Here is a 16,956-nt window from a genome sequence, read left to right on the forward strand (position 1 = left end):
TCTCTGTTAGCTTCCTTCTCAGCTAACAAGCCGACTGATTTCCATTAAAATGCTAACGTGAAATGCTCCCTTGTGTTTGTTTCGCTCAGTGGACTCTTTTTGTGAACTGGCGGCTTTCTGCAGATATGCTGTAGCATTGACGTTGTGCTATCATGCTAAGCTAACTAGCTTTCACAATGGACACACTGCAAGAAACACAGCACGTTGTGTGACAGTAATAACTGTCCGTGTGAAACAGGGCGACCACTGAGCAGAACATGTTGGTGGGAATTAAAGCACTGAAGCAGATAATTTGCTTCAAGCTACTTGAGAATCATTTCAGGCCTAACTGTGACCTTTGACACCGTGTCTGCACAGAAGTAAAAGCAGGAGGCTGGACTGGATCTTTTGTTCTCAACATGCAACCAAAACTAGCTGCACAAAGAGACACTTCTTCTGTAACTAAGTGAAATGATTAAGCTGAAGAAAACAATGCAGTCAGCTGGGAGTTCAGACCGATTGGATTAACCACCGCAGCAATTAGGGATTCACATGTAAAGTGGGGTCAAGCTGCTGACCCGCCCGTCTTCGTGTCTTCTGCTGTGACGCCACCAGGCAGCCAATCACAGCGCCCCAGTGGTGCCACAGCTGTCGACGGGGCGGTTTGGGCCCGTCGTTGAGGAAACTCAAACCTGTTTCTGCCTTTCTATCAGAACAGATTGGGACCTGAGCTTATCTGGGCCCAGCAGAATGTGCGTTTGTGTGTGTGGAGGGTGTGCGTGTAATGAATTGGTGTCAGGGAGGGCGTAAAGAGTTAAATGAGGTCTAATCTGCTAATAGCAAGCAATGGCAGGAATTTATCAACTCACAGCGTGCACACAAAAAATAATGTTAATAAAAAAGCCTCCATGTATTGGTCTTAATTTCAGCATCAACATTTTATCAGCCAACCCCCGTGAATAATCTGCACAGTAATTTCTTTCTTTCGCCCCTTTTTGTTCCTGGCATTTTGGTGGAGCAAGATAAGGGCTAAAAAACAACAGAAGGGCTCGCAGAGTGAAAAACAGACAGATAGATAACATTGATATCAACTCCTACACAAGGCAGTCGGGCTCTTATCTGGGCTTTTTATCACAGTTTCGTTTCTTTCTTTCTTTCTTTCTCAGCCCTCCACTCCACATTCTTTGTGGACAAAAAAGGAACGCTGCCCTTAAAAAGTTAAATTCGGGTTTTGGTATCAAATTAACCTTTAAGGTGATTTTCTGCATCCTCGGCCCGGTTAATGTGTAAAACGCAGCGTGCAGCCAAAGCAGACCGTGGGCAGGGAAAGAAAATATATTTAGATAAGTGATCTGGTGAGGTAGGAGGAGAGTTGCTGCTTATTAGCAGACACAGACAGGAAGATTGGTTGGTGGAGGCAGACACACACAATCTGGTCCAAGCCAACACTGCAGCCATATTTCTGAGAGAGGAAAAACTATTTCACTCACAGACTTATCATTGCTCTGTGTCAGACAGAAAAGCCTCTCTGGGTCTAATCTATCAAGGTCAGCTGGTGTGGCCCCGGCAAACAGCATGTTGTTCCATCCTGCTGCTTCCTGCTGGAGAACACAACATCTGACTGGCTCACCGACCGACCGACTGACCGCCGCCGTGGGATGACTGCAGCTCAAGCTCAGCAGACTTCTCATGTAGTCGTGGTGCATAAGATCCAGACTGTTCCAGCCTTTAAACTGTTTGTTGTTCCTGAGCTGTGGTTTAAACATCTATAGAGCTGCTGTGGCAGCTAGGATAGAGAAATATGATTCGTTACACCTTGTTGGACAAATCATTTGACAGCGGACAGCATTACTGTGGGAAACCACTACAATACAGAGTTCCATTCACAAGCTTTACTGTGCAGAAAAGAAGCCTGATGTTAACCTCGTCCACTTCTCTGGGCTCGGAGGCGTCTGGGATGGACCGTCACACGGTGGAAACGTGTGCTGTGGTCAGACCCATCAGTATTCCACATCTTTGCTGGAAGAAATGGAGCAAAGAGCAAAAGCAGCATCCAGCCTGCTGTCAGCAGCCAGTCCCTGCAGCCAGGCTCTGTGATGGTATGGGGTTGGATCAGGGGGCAAAGCTCATTTCCACTTCTGTGACGGCAGCATTAATGCAGAAAAGCTCCCTGAGATTTTACAGCAACATATGCTGCCTTCAAGGCCACATCTTTTCCTGGGACGTCCCAGCATTGTTCAAGCAGACCATGGAAAACCACATTCTGCCACAGTCCAAAGGCCTGGCTGAGGAAGAAGAGGTACGGGTGCTGGACTGGCTGCCTGCAGTCCTGACCTGTCCCCAGCAGAGAAACAACCACCCCCCCGCACTGCTGCACACCTGAAGACCTGTTTAAGGAGGAATGGGACAAAATAACAGCTGGAACTCTGCATCACCTGGTTTCCTCAGAGTCAGAACGGCTTTAAGTGTTGGCAGAAGGAAACAAAGTGGCAAAAGATTCCCTGTCCTGCCTGTTTTTAAATGTGTAACTTTAGGTTAACTTTAAAAACATGAAACATCTGGACTTTATACTCGAGCTGTGACGATACACTCGGCTCACGAGACGAGATTTTAAGAAAACTGCGATGACAAAATGTATGACACTTTTATTTAACCGAGCTGCTTTTAATAAACTTCTTCTTCTACAAATTGAAACTAAATTGCCGCGTGGCATTATTTTCATACAATGCTTGTCTTATCAGTCACTCTGCTGCTATTTATCATTTACAACCCAAGATGCTGCCAAACAAACCATTTGAGAGCGTTGGGGGCATCTTTAACGGTAATACCGGTATTTTCCTCCTCATTCTGGCTGCTTCCCCTCCTCTTCTTCTTCTCCTTCTTTAGGTTCCGGCAGGCTACACCTAGCAAAGGCGCATTACTGCCCCCGCAGGTCACAAAAGGAACTTCAGACAGCTCACAAATCTCACGAGACAGATAATTACCCCTACTTTATACCATCTGCAATGAAGTTTATCCAGTTTGTATTTGTGATATTTGCGAGCCGACAGTTGCTCATAAAGCCCTCATGGACGGAGCCAAGTGTGTTTCTGACAGCAGGTAATCCCATAATGACCGTTACACCCCCCCAATAACACATGTCACCAGTCCTCTTTGCTTCCTGTATATAAAACACAGCGTTACATTCCGGCGTGCACGTGGAGGTAAGAGTTAAGTGTTTCCTCATCCGAGCACCTTAAAGGTAGAAGCTGATGCAGCCAGTTTATGAGCCCCACAGAGCAGGTACGTAATAATCAAACCCTAACACTCTCTGATGCATGCTGACAGCCACTGACAGAAAGCAGACGTCATCAACGGCGTCACGGTTCAGGCAGAGGAAGAGGAGGAGAGACGAAGGAGCAGATTAGGGAAAAGGGGGAGGGAGGAAGAGGTGCGAGGAGGAAGGAGGACAGAAGTTCAGTTGGACAGACAGAGAGCTGGAGAGCTGAAGATAAGAGGGGAGGGAGATAGAGGTTGTTGGTGTTGTGTGTTAGGTGGGGCCGGGTGTCGGGGGGGTGGGTTAGAGGATTTGGTTGCAGGGAGCATATCCATCAGGGATCTTTCCTGGTATCAAACTGGAGCAATCAGTGATAAAAACTCAACCTGGAAACGGCTGTAGCTGCATTGGGAGTTCACTGTCTGCCCCTAATCTCTCTTCATCTCTGCGAACCCCCCCCACTTCACCCTCCTCCGCCCCCTTCAGACACTTTTGTAGCTTTTATAGTGACTCAAAAAGCCAGAAATACAAGTTTCCTTTCTCCTCAGGCTGGTCCAGACGGCCACTCTGTTATAATCTTTGTGTCTGCGGCGGTATTGTCCACAGGACCTGAACACAACACGTCCTCATCTTCCTCCGATCACATGACCACTACAGAATCTCTCAATCCCTCCTCCCCTCTGCGCTTCATCTCCCTCCTCCTCCACAAAAAAACTCCACAAAAGAAGAGAGAAATGAAAAGAGAGGAGGTTTTTCTTCTTTCTGCCGTGCCCCACCCTTTTCTAGATAGATAGAGAGAGGGAGGGAGAGGAGAAGAGGAAGAAAAAAAACATAATTTATCTGTGTATTATCAAGAAAGGCAGACACTTTAATCAGTCAGCTATGAAGTCAGTATTTCCATTCTTATCTGTCGCAGGAGTGGAAATGGAGAGGAGATAGCGTTCTGGGAGCCCATCGGTGGGCAGGAATGATAATGGGGGGTGAGGGTGAGGGAGGGAGGGAGGGCCAGGCTATTGGACCGCTGTGTCAGCGCTATCTGCACCCATTATCAACAGCGTTATCGGGCCTACCATCAGCCTTGCTGTAATGGGGCCAGTTCAACTTTCCACATTATCATAGCGCCAAGACCTGGTTTGCCAAGGCCAGGGGTATGGCTGGAGCCGGGGGGGGAGGGGGGTACAGAATGAAAGAGGGGGAGATAGAGAAGTGGAGGTGGAAGGGTGCAGATACAGCGAGTGTAGCTTTAAAAAATAAATAAAAGGGGGTCGAGAGGAATTTTAAAGAATAAGATGAATAGATGGAAAAGCTGGAGGCGGGGGTCCAAAATAATAATTATAAAGTAGCAACACCTCAGCCCAGAGCTTTAACCTTCTATCACACTGTGCTTCACGCCTTTGTTGCGTCTGCACGCCGGAGGAGTGTTTACGGCCCCACTTCCTGTCGTATTACATCAGCACGTCCGCAATAAATGTTCCAACAGGGATTCATTAATCAGGAAGATTGCACCAAGTTGGGTTTTACAGCTCACTCCAGCTTTATCTGCATCTTTATCAAGAGCACAGATGAAATGTTGTGTCAGGATTTCCCACAAATGTGTTTCCTCCGACAGGCTTTCAGGACAAGAAGTGAATTAAGCCGCCAGAAGAACTGTTCGTTCAGTTTATATTGTTGTGGCAGCTAATGTGGACTGTTTCTAACATCCAACCAACAGAAGAACTGTTCGTTCAGTTTATATTGTTGTGGCAGCTAATGTGGACTGTTTCTAACATTCAACCACCAGAAGAACTGTTCGTTCAGTTTATATTGTTGTGGCAGCTAATGTGGACTGTTTTTAACATCCAACCACCAGAAGAACTGTTCGTTCAGTTTATATTGTTGTAGCTGCTAATGTGGACTGTTTCTAACGTCCAACCACCAGAAGAACTGTTCGTTTAGTTTATATTGTTGTGGCTGCTAATGTTGACTGTTTCTAACATTCAACCACCAGAAGAACTGTTCGTTCAGTTTATATTGTTGTGGCAGCTAATGTGGACTGTTTCTAACATTCAATCACCAGAAGAACTGTTCGTTTAGTTTATATTGTTGTGGCTGCTAATGTTGACTGTTTCTAACATTCAACCACCAGAAGAACTGTTCGTTCAGTTTATATTGTTGTGGCAGCTAATGTGGACTGTTTCTAACATCCAACCACCAGAGGAACTGTTCGTTCAGTTTATATTGTTGTGGCTGCTAATGTGGACTGTTTCTAAGATCCAACCACCAGAAGAACTGTTCATTCAGTTTATATTGTTGTGGCTGCTAATGTGGACTGTTTCTAACATCCAACCACCAGAAGAACTGTTCATTCAGTTTATATTGTTGTGGCTGCTAATGTGGACTGTTTCTAACATCCAACCACCAGAAGAACTGTTCGTTCAGTTTATATTGTTGTGGCTGCTAATGTGGACTGTTTCTAACATTCAACCACCAGAAGAACTGTTCGTTCAGTTTATATTGTTGTGGCAGCTAATGTGGACTGTTTCTAACATCCAACCACCAGAAGAACTGTTCATTCAGTTTATATTGTTGTGGCTAATAATGTGGACTGTTTCTAACATCCAACCACCAGAAGAACTGTTCATTCAGTTTATATTGTTGTGGCAGCTAATGTGGACTGTTTCTAACATCGAACTACCAGAAGAACTGTTCGTTCAGTTTATATTGTTGTGGCAGCTAATGTGGACTGTTTCTAACATCCAACCACCAGAAGAACTGTTCGTTCAGTTTATATTGTTGTGGCTGCTAATGTGGACTGTGAGCCACCAGAAGAACTGTTCATTCAGTTTATATTGTTGTGGCAGCTAATGTGGACTGTTTCTAACATTCAACCACCAGAAGAACTGTTCATTTAGTTTATATTGTTGTGGCTGCTAATGTTGACTGTTTCTAACATTCAACCACCAGAAGAACTGTTCGTTCAGTTTATATTGTTGTGGCAGCTAATGTGGACTGTTTCTAACATCCAACCACCAGAAGAACTGTTCGTTCTGTTTATATTGTTGTGGCAGCTAATGTGGACTGTTTCTAACATTCAACCACCAGAGGAACTGTTCGTTCAGTTTATATTGTTGTGGCTAATAATGTGGACTGTTTCTAAGATCCAACCACCAGAAGAACTGTTCATTCAGTTTATATTGTTGTGGCTGCTAATGTGGACTGTTTCTAACATCCAACCACCAGAAGAACTGTTCATTCAGTTTATATTGTTGTGGCTGCTAATGTGGACTGTTTCTAACATCCAACCACCAGAAGAACTGTTCGTTCAGTTTATATTGTTGTGGCTGCTAATGTGGACTGTTTCTAACATTCAACCACCAGAAGAACTGTTCGTTCAGTTTATATTGTTGTGGCAGCTAATGTGGACTGTTTCTAACATCCAACCACCAGAAGAACTGTTCATTCAGTTTATATTGTTGTGGCTAATAATGTGGACTGTTTCTAACATCCAACCACCAGAAGAACTGTTCATTCAGTTTATATTGTTGTGGCAGCTAATGTGGACTGTTTCTAACATCGAACTACCAGAAGAACTGTTCGTTCAGTTTATATTGTTGTAGCTGCTAATGTGGACTGTTTCTAACATTCAACCACCAGAGGAACTGTTCGTTCAGTTTATATTGTTGTGGCAGCTAATGTGGACTGTTTCTAACATCCAACCACCAGAAGAACTGTTCATTCAGTTTATATTGTTGTGGCAGCTAATGTGGACTGTTTCTAACATCCAACCACCAGAAGAACTGTTCATTCAGTTTATATTGTTGTGGCAGCTAATGTGGACTGTTTCTAACATCAAACTACCAGAGGAACTGTTCATTCAGTTTATATTGTTGTGGCTGCTAATGTGGACTGTTTCTAACATCCAACCACCAGAAGAACTGTTCGTTCAGTTTATATTGTTGTGGCTGCTAATGTGGACTGTTTCTAACATCCAACCACCAGAAGAACTGTTCGTTCAGTTTATATTGTTGTGGCAGCTAATGTGGACTGTTTCTAACATCCAATCACCAGAGGAACTGTTCGTTCAGTTTATATTGTTGTGGCAGCTAATGTGGACTGTTTCTAACATCCAACCACCAGAGGAACTGTTCGTTCAGTTTATATTGTTGTGGCAGCTAATGTGGACTGTTTCTAACATCCAACCACCAGAGGAACTGTTCGTTCAGTTTATATTGTTGTGGCTGCTAATGTGGACTGTTTCTAACATCCAACCACCAGAAGAACTGTTCGTTCAGTTTATATTGTTGTGGCTGCTAATGTTGACTGTTTCTAACATTCAACCAGCAGAAGAACTGTTCGTTCAGTTTATATTGTTGTGGCAGCTAATGTGGACTGTTTCTAACATCCAACCACCAGAAGAACTGTTCGTTCAGTTTATATTGTTGTAGCTGCTAATGTGGACTGTTTCTAACATTAAACCACCAGAAGAACTGTTCCTTCAGTTTATATTGTTGTGGCAGCTAATGTGGACTGTTTCTAACATCCAACCACCATATATCGTTTATATCGTTGTGGCTGCATCCAACCAACTACCAGAAGAACAATCATGACACTGAAAAGAAAAAAGAAAAGAAAAGAAAGAGTAAAATAAACAGGATCACATCAAAACTAACCAACAGAAATAAAAATATAAGAGAAAAAACAACAGAAGTTCTTTTAAACGGTCTCATTTAGCATCTGGACTAACATTAATCAATAAACAGAATAAATTAGTGCTCCATTGATAAGTCCTGTGGTACATCGGTAGGTATAGATTATTGATTAGTCCAGTTTAAATTTCAGAATTAGTCAGTAAACTTAGTTCACTTAAAAGGGGGTCCATACAACACCAAAAATATAACTTTATTCTTTAAAAAGAGAGAAAAAATAGCATTACGTAACTAAAAAAATAGTTATTCTGATCAAATTTTAATATTTAACCCTTAAGATTTGATTATTCCAGACAAACCTTTGCATAAAGTTTAAATTATTAGGTCCCATTTCCCATAATGCTTTAATAACTATGTATTAACCTGAGCAACAACAAGGAAACAATCATTCAAAACTGAAGCACGTGACCACACTTCTTTTAGTGTTGGTCAGCTACATATTTCATCACATTTAAATAGCTTTTTAACAGCCCAAATGATGATTTAAAACCATTTAAAAGACTGTTCGTACACCGGTTTTATGACGTTAAATAGAAAAGAAGCGTCTGAAGGCTTAGATGCTCACAGCAGAGCACGCCGCCTGCTTCAGAAGCATCATGACGTGTCATTTAGACAGAAACACATGACAGAAATCCTCTGAAAAGGTTTTGCAGCTCACTTATCAGTCACCACGGTTTACACAAGCACAAAACAATCCAGAGGCCCGGATCCCTGCTGGCTCCCATGACTCATAATGTACGCAGGTATGTTACCCCCCCTCTGAGGTAACTCAATACACCTGTACCCGGGCCGGACTTCCACCATGTTTTCAGCAGGAAACAGAGCAGTTCCAGCCTGGATCCTGCAGTAGAACCACAGCTGGCTCTCAGAACTGAGCTGGAGCGCCTCACAGATGAACCTCTGGGAAAGCAGGTCGTTTAGGAGCTAACAGCCTCTGTTGGCAGGCGGGGGAACTGCAGCTCTGCTCAGAGGAGGGGGGGGGGCACCGAGGTAAACAGATGCCCTGAAACAGCACATCTGTCACAGCACATCTGTGTGAGTTTGTGTCTGAGGAGACGCTGGTCTAGACCTCCTTGTTAAGGAGGCTCCCAGGAGGCTCCTCCAGCTTCTCCTCTTTCTGCTCGCATTGTGAGTCGCTCTTATCACCCCCCCCCCCCCCCCCCATTCATCCGGCTTCTTCCTCATTCTGTCTTCATCCTCTTTATTACCAGAGATCTGGTGGGTTTTCACTCATTTCCCCGACTTTGTTTTGAATCTTTCACGGTTACCACCGGGCTTAATGGTGTAAATGCTGTTTAAATTCATTCATCTGTGAGGATCCTGCACAGAAGATTCAGTTTCAGCAGAAATATTTAACGCAAAAGGCTATAAAACATGCCTTCAAAGTGACTTTTAAGCCTTAAATCTGAGTTCTTGTCAACAATCTCCTCATTTGTGCATCGACTGACAGGTTTATGTGGAGTAAACACAGGAGGAAGCCTCTAAAACACACTCTTAAAGAGCTTCAAACACAGTTCGGTCCCACATGAATCTGCAGCTCACTGCTGTTCTCACATCATCACCTTCATGTTTTCGTGTCATTAATCAATGATTCACTGATGGAAAATGTGGAAAACAGCTGGTTTAGTAGCTAAATATCCTTAAAAGGTGGGGTTACTGGGCTTTATGTGAGCATTTTGGCTCATGGGAGCAGAGAAATAAGTGATCTGGACAGCCAGAGGACCCTGCTGGGTCCATCCAGCGGCTCTGAGCTCGGCTTTGTGGGTTCAGACAACACAGATCCCACCTGGTTTACTTCCCACTTCACGTCATATGAAGCTAAAATGCATCTTTAAGTAGGAACTGAATGAACGAGCTCTGTTTCTGCCTCATATTCTGTATTTATATGCATGTTTGACCATGTTTCAGTGAGCTTTCCTGGATCTAAATAAAGAAACGATCAGGCCTCCTGCACAGGACAGTAGCAGAAAGCAGGAGGCTGCTGCACCTGCGGGTCAAAGGTCGCTGTGAGGTCATCCGTGTTGTGTCTGCGGCGGCGAGTCGTCAGTGATCTTTGACTGGTGCGGTTTAAACTCTGAGAGGGTGGCTGCTTGAAGCTACAGTTGCATTTATTGTCAGCCGGGACGGGAGCAAAGAGTGAGGCAGTAAAAGCTGTTTGTTCAGGCTGCCTTAACACCCGGAACAGAGCGCTCAGCACAGTAGGCGCAAATGGTCCGTCTTATCGCTGCCGCTGGGGGGGGGCTGTCATAACACCGGTTAGCACACACACAGGAGCATCCGCACCAGCACAGCAACCTTCAAGAGCCACAGGGGCCTACAGGGGCCTACAGGGGCCCACAGGGACCCACAGGGACCCACAGAGTCCTACAGGGTCCTACAGGGTCCTACAGGGACCCACAGAGTCCTACAGGGACCCACAGGGACCCACAGGGACCCACAGGGGCCCACAGGGTCCTACAGGGTCCTACAGGGTCCTACAGGGACCCACAGGGACCCACAGGGACCCACAGGGACCCACAGGGACCCACAGGGGCCCACAGGGACCCACAGGGACCTACAGGGGCCCACAGGGACCCACAGGGACCCACAGGGACCTACAGAGTCCTACAGGGACCCACAGGGACCCACAGCGTCCCACAGGGACCCACAGGGGCCTACAGGGACCCACAGGGACCCACAGAGACCCACAGGGACCCACAGAGTTCTACAGGGACCCACAGGGACCCACAGCGTCCCACAGGGACCCACAGGGATCCACAGAGTCCTACAGGGACCCACAGGGACCCACAGAGACCCACAGCGTCCCACAGGGACCCACAGGGACCCACAGGGACCCACAGGGACCCACAGGGACCCACAGGGACCCACAGAGTCCTACAGGGACCCACAGCGTCCCACAGGGACCCACAGAGTCCTACAGGGACCCACAGCGTCCCACAGGGACCCACAGGGACCCACAGAGACCTACAGGGACCCACAGGGACCCACAGAGTCCTACAGGGACCCACAGGGACCCACAGAGACCCACAGGGACCCACAGGGACCCACAGGGACCCACAGCGACCCACAGGGACCCACAGGGACCCACAGGGACCCACAGGGACCCACAGGGACCCACAGCTGTGAGTTTGGCCCTCGCTGAGCTCTCAGAGACGAGCTGGCAGAGCGGTAATTACTGCTAAAGCAAACAGTTGGACATAGATCATGCTGCCCCCCCGGGGGGCCGTCAGGTAAACCGTTTCCAGCAGGCAGCGCCGGGTCGGGTCGGGGCCGTAACTCAGCACCAGGCCGTCCCCCGTGTAAGCAGCAGGAAAGCATCATAACTCATCCACACTCCAAACACCAGCGGGTTTCCTCTGAAACTCTGCCAACTTCCCCCGGTGCATCTGACAGCAGCAGCGTGCACGGCAGCAACGTGCACGGCAGCAGCGTGCACGGCAGCAGCGTGCACAGCGGCAGCGTGCACACGCCCACACTCACACACAGGCGAGGAGGGCGACCAGAGGTTAGAGAAAACAGAGCCACAGTCTGATGCCACGACAGAAAACTGCTGGTAAACTCAGGAAAATTAAGGTAAATCTTCACAGTTTTCCACCTTAAAAGGAAACTGGATCATTTGTGTGTCTGGGGAGTTTTTCACAGGCCTTCACCCCCCAGGTATAAGTGAACTCACATGACTTCAAGCCTCTGCTGAACCACCATCCAGCCGGGTTAATATCTGCCAGTACAATCAACCAAGTCATAGTGCTGAATCTGCTGTTTTCTTCTTCTTCTCCCCCCCCCCCCCCGCTTACTGTACGCTCTCTTCACGCCTCTCACAGTAAAAAACACCCTGGAGATAATGATCAACCAACAGCAAAATTTCCCAACATGTCTGCGGTATCTTCCGCAGCATCTGGAGTGAGTAATACGTGGTATTAGTTCTAATTAAATTAATCAATGACGCTGCTTGTTAGGGAGGAGAAAGGAGGAGGGGAGGCGGTGTGGATGAGTGGGAACAGAAATGCATTCACACCTATCATCTAATTCTGCAACAAGATTAATCCCATTAGGGCTGGAACTGATTGCCAGGGTCTGGACCCGGCTGCTCCTGCCTGGGCCTGTTGTTATTGCAGTGGAGCCTCTGCTCCCGCCTGATAACAACTCCAATCGCACTTGGCGATCTGTATCTGCGCCGGAGATCGGGCCCCGCGGCTTATCTAAAGTTCACATCAAGCTAAAAGCAGAACAAAGGAGGAGTGAAAAAAGAAAAGCCACCAAGGCGCTGCATGAGACCTCTGGGTGTGCTTGGAATTCAGACGTGTTTTAGCTCACAAAGAGTGAATTAATCTGTCAAACCTGCGCTTTTCAAGCAGCTGTTACAACACAGAGAGTTTTAAAGAAGTGCAAAAAGAGAAGAAGAAGAAGAAGAAAGGAGGCGATTTCCTTGTCTGGCCTCTGCAGGCGTCCTGCTTTGCTTTCAGCCGTGGGAGGCTGCACATTATTCACACTGACCTCTGAGCTCTGGAGCTGATGTCATAGGAACTAAGCTCTCTCTCCCTCTCTCACAGAGGCCCAATCAGCTCTGAGGATCTGCAGCGTTATCTATCTGCCATCAGCAGGCCTCCTTATCAGCCCCAAACATCTCTGAGAGGGGCGGGGAGCAGCAGAGCAGGCTGGGCTGCCATTAAAAACAAAGCTCCTCCCTCTTATCACCCTTTCAACCACTCTTCCTCGTGCTTTTCTCCTCTTCTTTTAATTATCTACACATCCATCCACAGCCAAACAAAAAGCCATGAAAACAGCCAGATGTAATTACGTCCTCCATCTCTCCTTCCATCTGCTTTCTGCTATCAGCAGCAGCGATCACCGCCAACTTTTATCACGTCTCCCATCTCAACCGTCAAAATATAAGCCCAGGGATGCAGCCTCAGTGGGCCGCCTGCCTGCTGCCTGCTATCTCGCCATCAAGGAGAGGAGCGTATCAGGCTGAAAGATCGCCAACCGTTAGGGAGGATGACGCACAAAGAGACATAGACAAATATCTATCTGCTCCACAAACAGCCCGTTCTCCTGCCGACGAGGGCCTCCACAAAGCCTTGATCCATTGTTGCTGGAGAAAGAAAGTGAGAGAGAAGAACTGCTCTGGCTTTGGGTTTTGGGCTGTGATTGTTGCCTTTTCTGGTTGCAACACTTGATTTAGGTGAAAAGCTCAGCTGCTGTAGCACAGCTTCAGATGAATCTGGAACTTTCTGTTCCACAGGACCGACTCTCAGCACCCGTCAGCTTCTCCGACAGGTGAAATAAAACGGATAAAGTGAAGAAAATGGGATATTTCACCTCCTCTTAGACCATTAAACTGCACTAGTGTCCATGTACCAGTTAATAGTGGCGGGGGGGGTCCATTTATTGACTAAAGCATGAAAAACTCCACTTCTATCAGCCTTTTTCCCTTTACGAACAATCAAAAAAGCTTTGCTTTTACGGGTTTTTCCCGTTTCTTCCGGGTCCAAACCCAGTTTCCAGTCCAGTTTGAGTAAATTCATTCAGGTGTAATTTGACCTCTAAACAGCACGATGTGGGCGTGTTAATCTGACTTCCTTCCTTCCTTCCTCATTGTTTTTGGCCGTAAAATAACAATCATAAATTCATTAAGTGATCCATCGCTCTGACGGAGCGGGCTGTAAGGTTCTGGCCTGAGTTGGATCAGAGCCACTTGTTCCAGGCTAAAGTTACAGCTAGTCTGGCTCCCAGCCCCCCCCCCCCCCACTGTGAAGCCAGAAATAACAAGGCTTACAGCCTCCTTTTAAAGATGTTTTTGGTGCATTTAGCCACTTTTATCGGGGTAAAATCTAAAATAAAACACTGTACTGAAGCTTAAGGTCGGGGTGCATCCATTTTAAGATATTTACGTGCACGTCTACACGTAGTTACGGCTTTACTCCAGGAAACAACCATCCATTCGGCACCGTGAGCCAATATCTTCCATTTTGCATAAATGGAGAGAAAAGTAGATGGCTGGTTTAATTCTATCAGATCAGATCCACAGGGTGATAGCAGTGAATAATGTCCCATAATCACAGCATTAAAATGTCATTTTTAAAAGAGACTCTTCAAAATAAAAGATGATCTGGTGTCTTATTTTCTTTCTTTCTGATGATAGCTGACCTAAAAACACTGTGACCCGGCTGGATTTTGTCCAATCAGAATCACAGAGCTGCATGTTAAAAGCACAAAGAATGCTCTACCTCCACCAGCAGCCCCCCCAGCCCCCCCCCCCCCCCCCCCCCCCAGACCACACAAAGTCCTTATCGCTCCTCACTCTTTCCTATCAAAATGTCTGCCAAATCACAGGAGAGTCACGGGCTGAGAGGCCGGCCTGGACCGCCACCCGGGCCGGTGCTCAGGGAAGCACGGCGGACCAGAAGCGCTGATAAAGACGAGCACGACACCCCTGAGTCCAGCCCGAGTTTATCAGCCTCGGGTCTGGAATGCATCTGCAGGCCTCGCTGGAGGCACCTGCCGGGAGTTCAGATATGAAAGCAGGAAGTACGGCAACATCAAGAGGGGCAGCGTGATCAGCAGCTACGATGTTCAATGAACACGCCGCTGTCATCTGCAAACGGTTTAATTTCAGCTAGTCGGCAAAACTCTGGCTCAAAGAGAAGAAGGGCGGAAACATTTATGGAAAACGCAGCGAGGGGGGCTACGACACGCCAAGATGGCGGCAGACGCCACGGGACACCCCGTGAGGGGAGGGAAGACGTCCCATAGAAGCTCTGAATGTAGCACGTTAGCATGTAGCATCCAAAGGGAGCAGGAGTGCACGCTGCTCCATTTTGAGTTGAATTTAAAAACAGCCCAATCTCTCGTTTAGGCCTCAGAGACGGATGAGGTCACAGCGGCTGCGACTGATAGCAAAGCGCGAGTATAAACAATGCTGGAGAGGGACCGTGTGCACGGCTCGGCGTCCCGAAGCTTTTTAAAAACAGGACAAAGTGGGTTCAGGTTCCCTGTTATTGAGTCTGTTACTGAGGTGTAAATTACACCTTCAAATCTCTCTCAGACACACTAAATATTCAATTTAGCTGCTGCAAAATAGCTGAGAAAATGTATTATTTATCAGCCATTTAAATAGAAATAAATGTCAACATGGATCCCATGTAATTATGGTGTTTTCACTGCTGTTTGAGGCGATAAAACACCTTAAAAAGCAGGAGTCGCACCTTGTTAATGTGTCCTTTGTATGCAACCATCTCACCCTGATAACCAAACAGCTGTTTGACTCATTTTTAACAAGAAAAAGATCAAATAGCTGCTTTCTTTACCCCCCCAGCTGTGAGAATATGATGATTTTCGCTGTCACACACAACGGGAAACTGAGCGTATTTACGACATAAACTCAGATCACGGTGGTCAGTTGGAAGCTATGACAGACATTAGTCAGCATGCTGTGGCAAAAACAAAGAATTCACCGTGACGCCACGCTGCAGGAGCACATATTTAAAGTCTTTCAAGGCTACAGCTTCCTGACATAAGAGCTGTGACGCTCCCGTCTGCCTCTGACCTCGAGTCTGTGAGAAAAAATGAGCCCAAAAAGTCTTTCTTTCATTTAAAAAATGCACCTGCTGCAGTCCTGCAGATTCTGATCAGCAGGGCTCCCTGATCACACACATAAGTGCATTTTTGTGAAGCGATAGCAGGCAGACTAAACTTCCAAATGTTGCTTTCAGACAGCAGGTTTCTGAGGACAGGCTGACACAATCAGCGATGAAACAACCAAACAAAGTGATAACACACTTTCCAGCTGCAGACTCCTGAAATGCTCAGACTCTTCATCAGCTCAGGGTGCAGCCTTCAGGTGAGCTGCATCACAACATCATTAATATGCTTTTCTATCAACTTTGACCATCTGTTAACAGCTGATACAGCTTTTATAAACAGGAAAAGCTCGTCAGGCGCGGAGCTGGAGCAAGAAAAAGGCCTTTCAAGCAGCCCAAGATGCATTATTGAGTTAAAAGGATGGATGAAAAAAAGATCCAATTGTAAGCAGCTATCTGCAGCAGAGATCAGCCATGCGGCCTATCTGACGCCCCATCTCTGGGAAAGAGAAGTGAAAAGCCAGGGGGGAAATGCAGCGACGGCCTTGGCGCTGCCGCAGACAGAAAACAAATAAAAAAAGATCCAATTTTAATCTTTATCTCGGCTCACATCGGATCGCTGCTTTATCTCTGTTCACATCGGCTTTTTCAGAGAACACTGACGTTTCCACAACAGAATTAAACAGGAAGCCACGGCGACACATTCAGCTGCCAGTGGACAGAAATACAGTAGAGAGGGAAAGAAATGAAAAGTTTTTCTGTTCCGGCTGAGCTCTGCTGACAGAAGCAGAATAAAACTCACTTTAACTTCAGACTGTTGCTGGGCAGCGTTCACAGTTATCTCACATTTATTTATTCCACAAGAAAACCCCACATGAAGTGTGTCATCTTACGTTTTATCTGCCGGGGTTTGCTCTGCTTCCTCCGGGACATGCTGGCTCTCCTCCCCCTGGACGCGCGCACTCGGGAGCGGTCTGGTTCTTCCAACGGTCGCTGCTTCTTCTTCGTCTTCTCCGCCGGTTACTGTGACGACGCGCCGCTGCTACCACAGACCGGAGAAATCCGCATGACCCGCCGGCACTCTGATAGCGACCTTCCGCTAACCCGGGGCTACCTGTACCTGAGTCCCACCTGCGGCTGCTCACTTGTCGCTGCTGCCGCCGTCCTCAGCTTTTTCCTCCGTTTTCTCGCTAACGTTAGTCCGTCGTCGGGCACGCCTCCGTCGACAACGCCAGCGCGTCTGTTAGTGACACACTCAGCGAGTTGTTTGTCTTCAGAAAGCTTCACGCTGATAAACCTATCAGTTCTGAGGAGGTCAGCGGACTGAACGCTATTGTTTGCTGCCAAGTTTCCTCACGCCGGTCCGCCCCCTGGTCCGCCTGCACTGCCTCTGAGCCGGGGAGCCGTTTCCAAACAGCTCGCGCACACGAAACTCAGCCACAACTGAGGAGGGGGA

At 47.1% G+C, this 16,956-nt stretch overlaps 1 protein-coding gene across 1 annotated transcript in view; it reads right to left on the reverse strand.

Moving 5' to 3' along the window:
• zfpm1 (zinc finger protein, FOG family member 1) overlaps positions 1–16,956 on the reverse strand; it is a 121,251-nt gene extending 104,295 nt beyond the window's left edge. Inside the window, exon 1 of the mRNA XM_072386736.1 lies at positions 16,394–16,956. Within this exon, the coding sequence (XP_072242837.1) occupies positions 16,394–16,433 (40 nt within the window). The 5' untranslated portion in view covers positions 16,434–16,956. The remainder of the gene's footprint in view (positions 1–16,393) is intronic.

The sequence above is a fragment of the Leuresthes tenuis genome, unplaced genomic scaffold (assembly GCF_036924035.1).
Source record: "Leuresthes tenuis unplaced genomic scaffold, fLeuTen1.0.hap1 SCAF_5, whole genome shotgun sequence".
Classification (NCBI taxonomy): domain Eukaryota; kingdom Metazoa; phylum Chordata; class Actinopteri; order Atheriniformes; family Atherinopsidae; genus Leuresthes; species Leuresthes tenuis.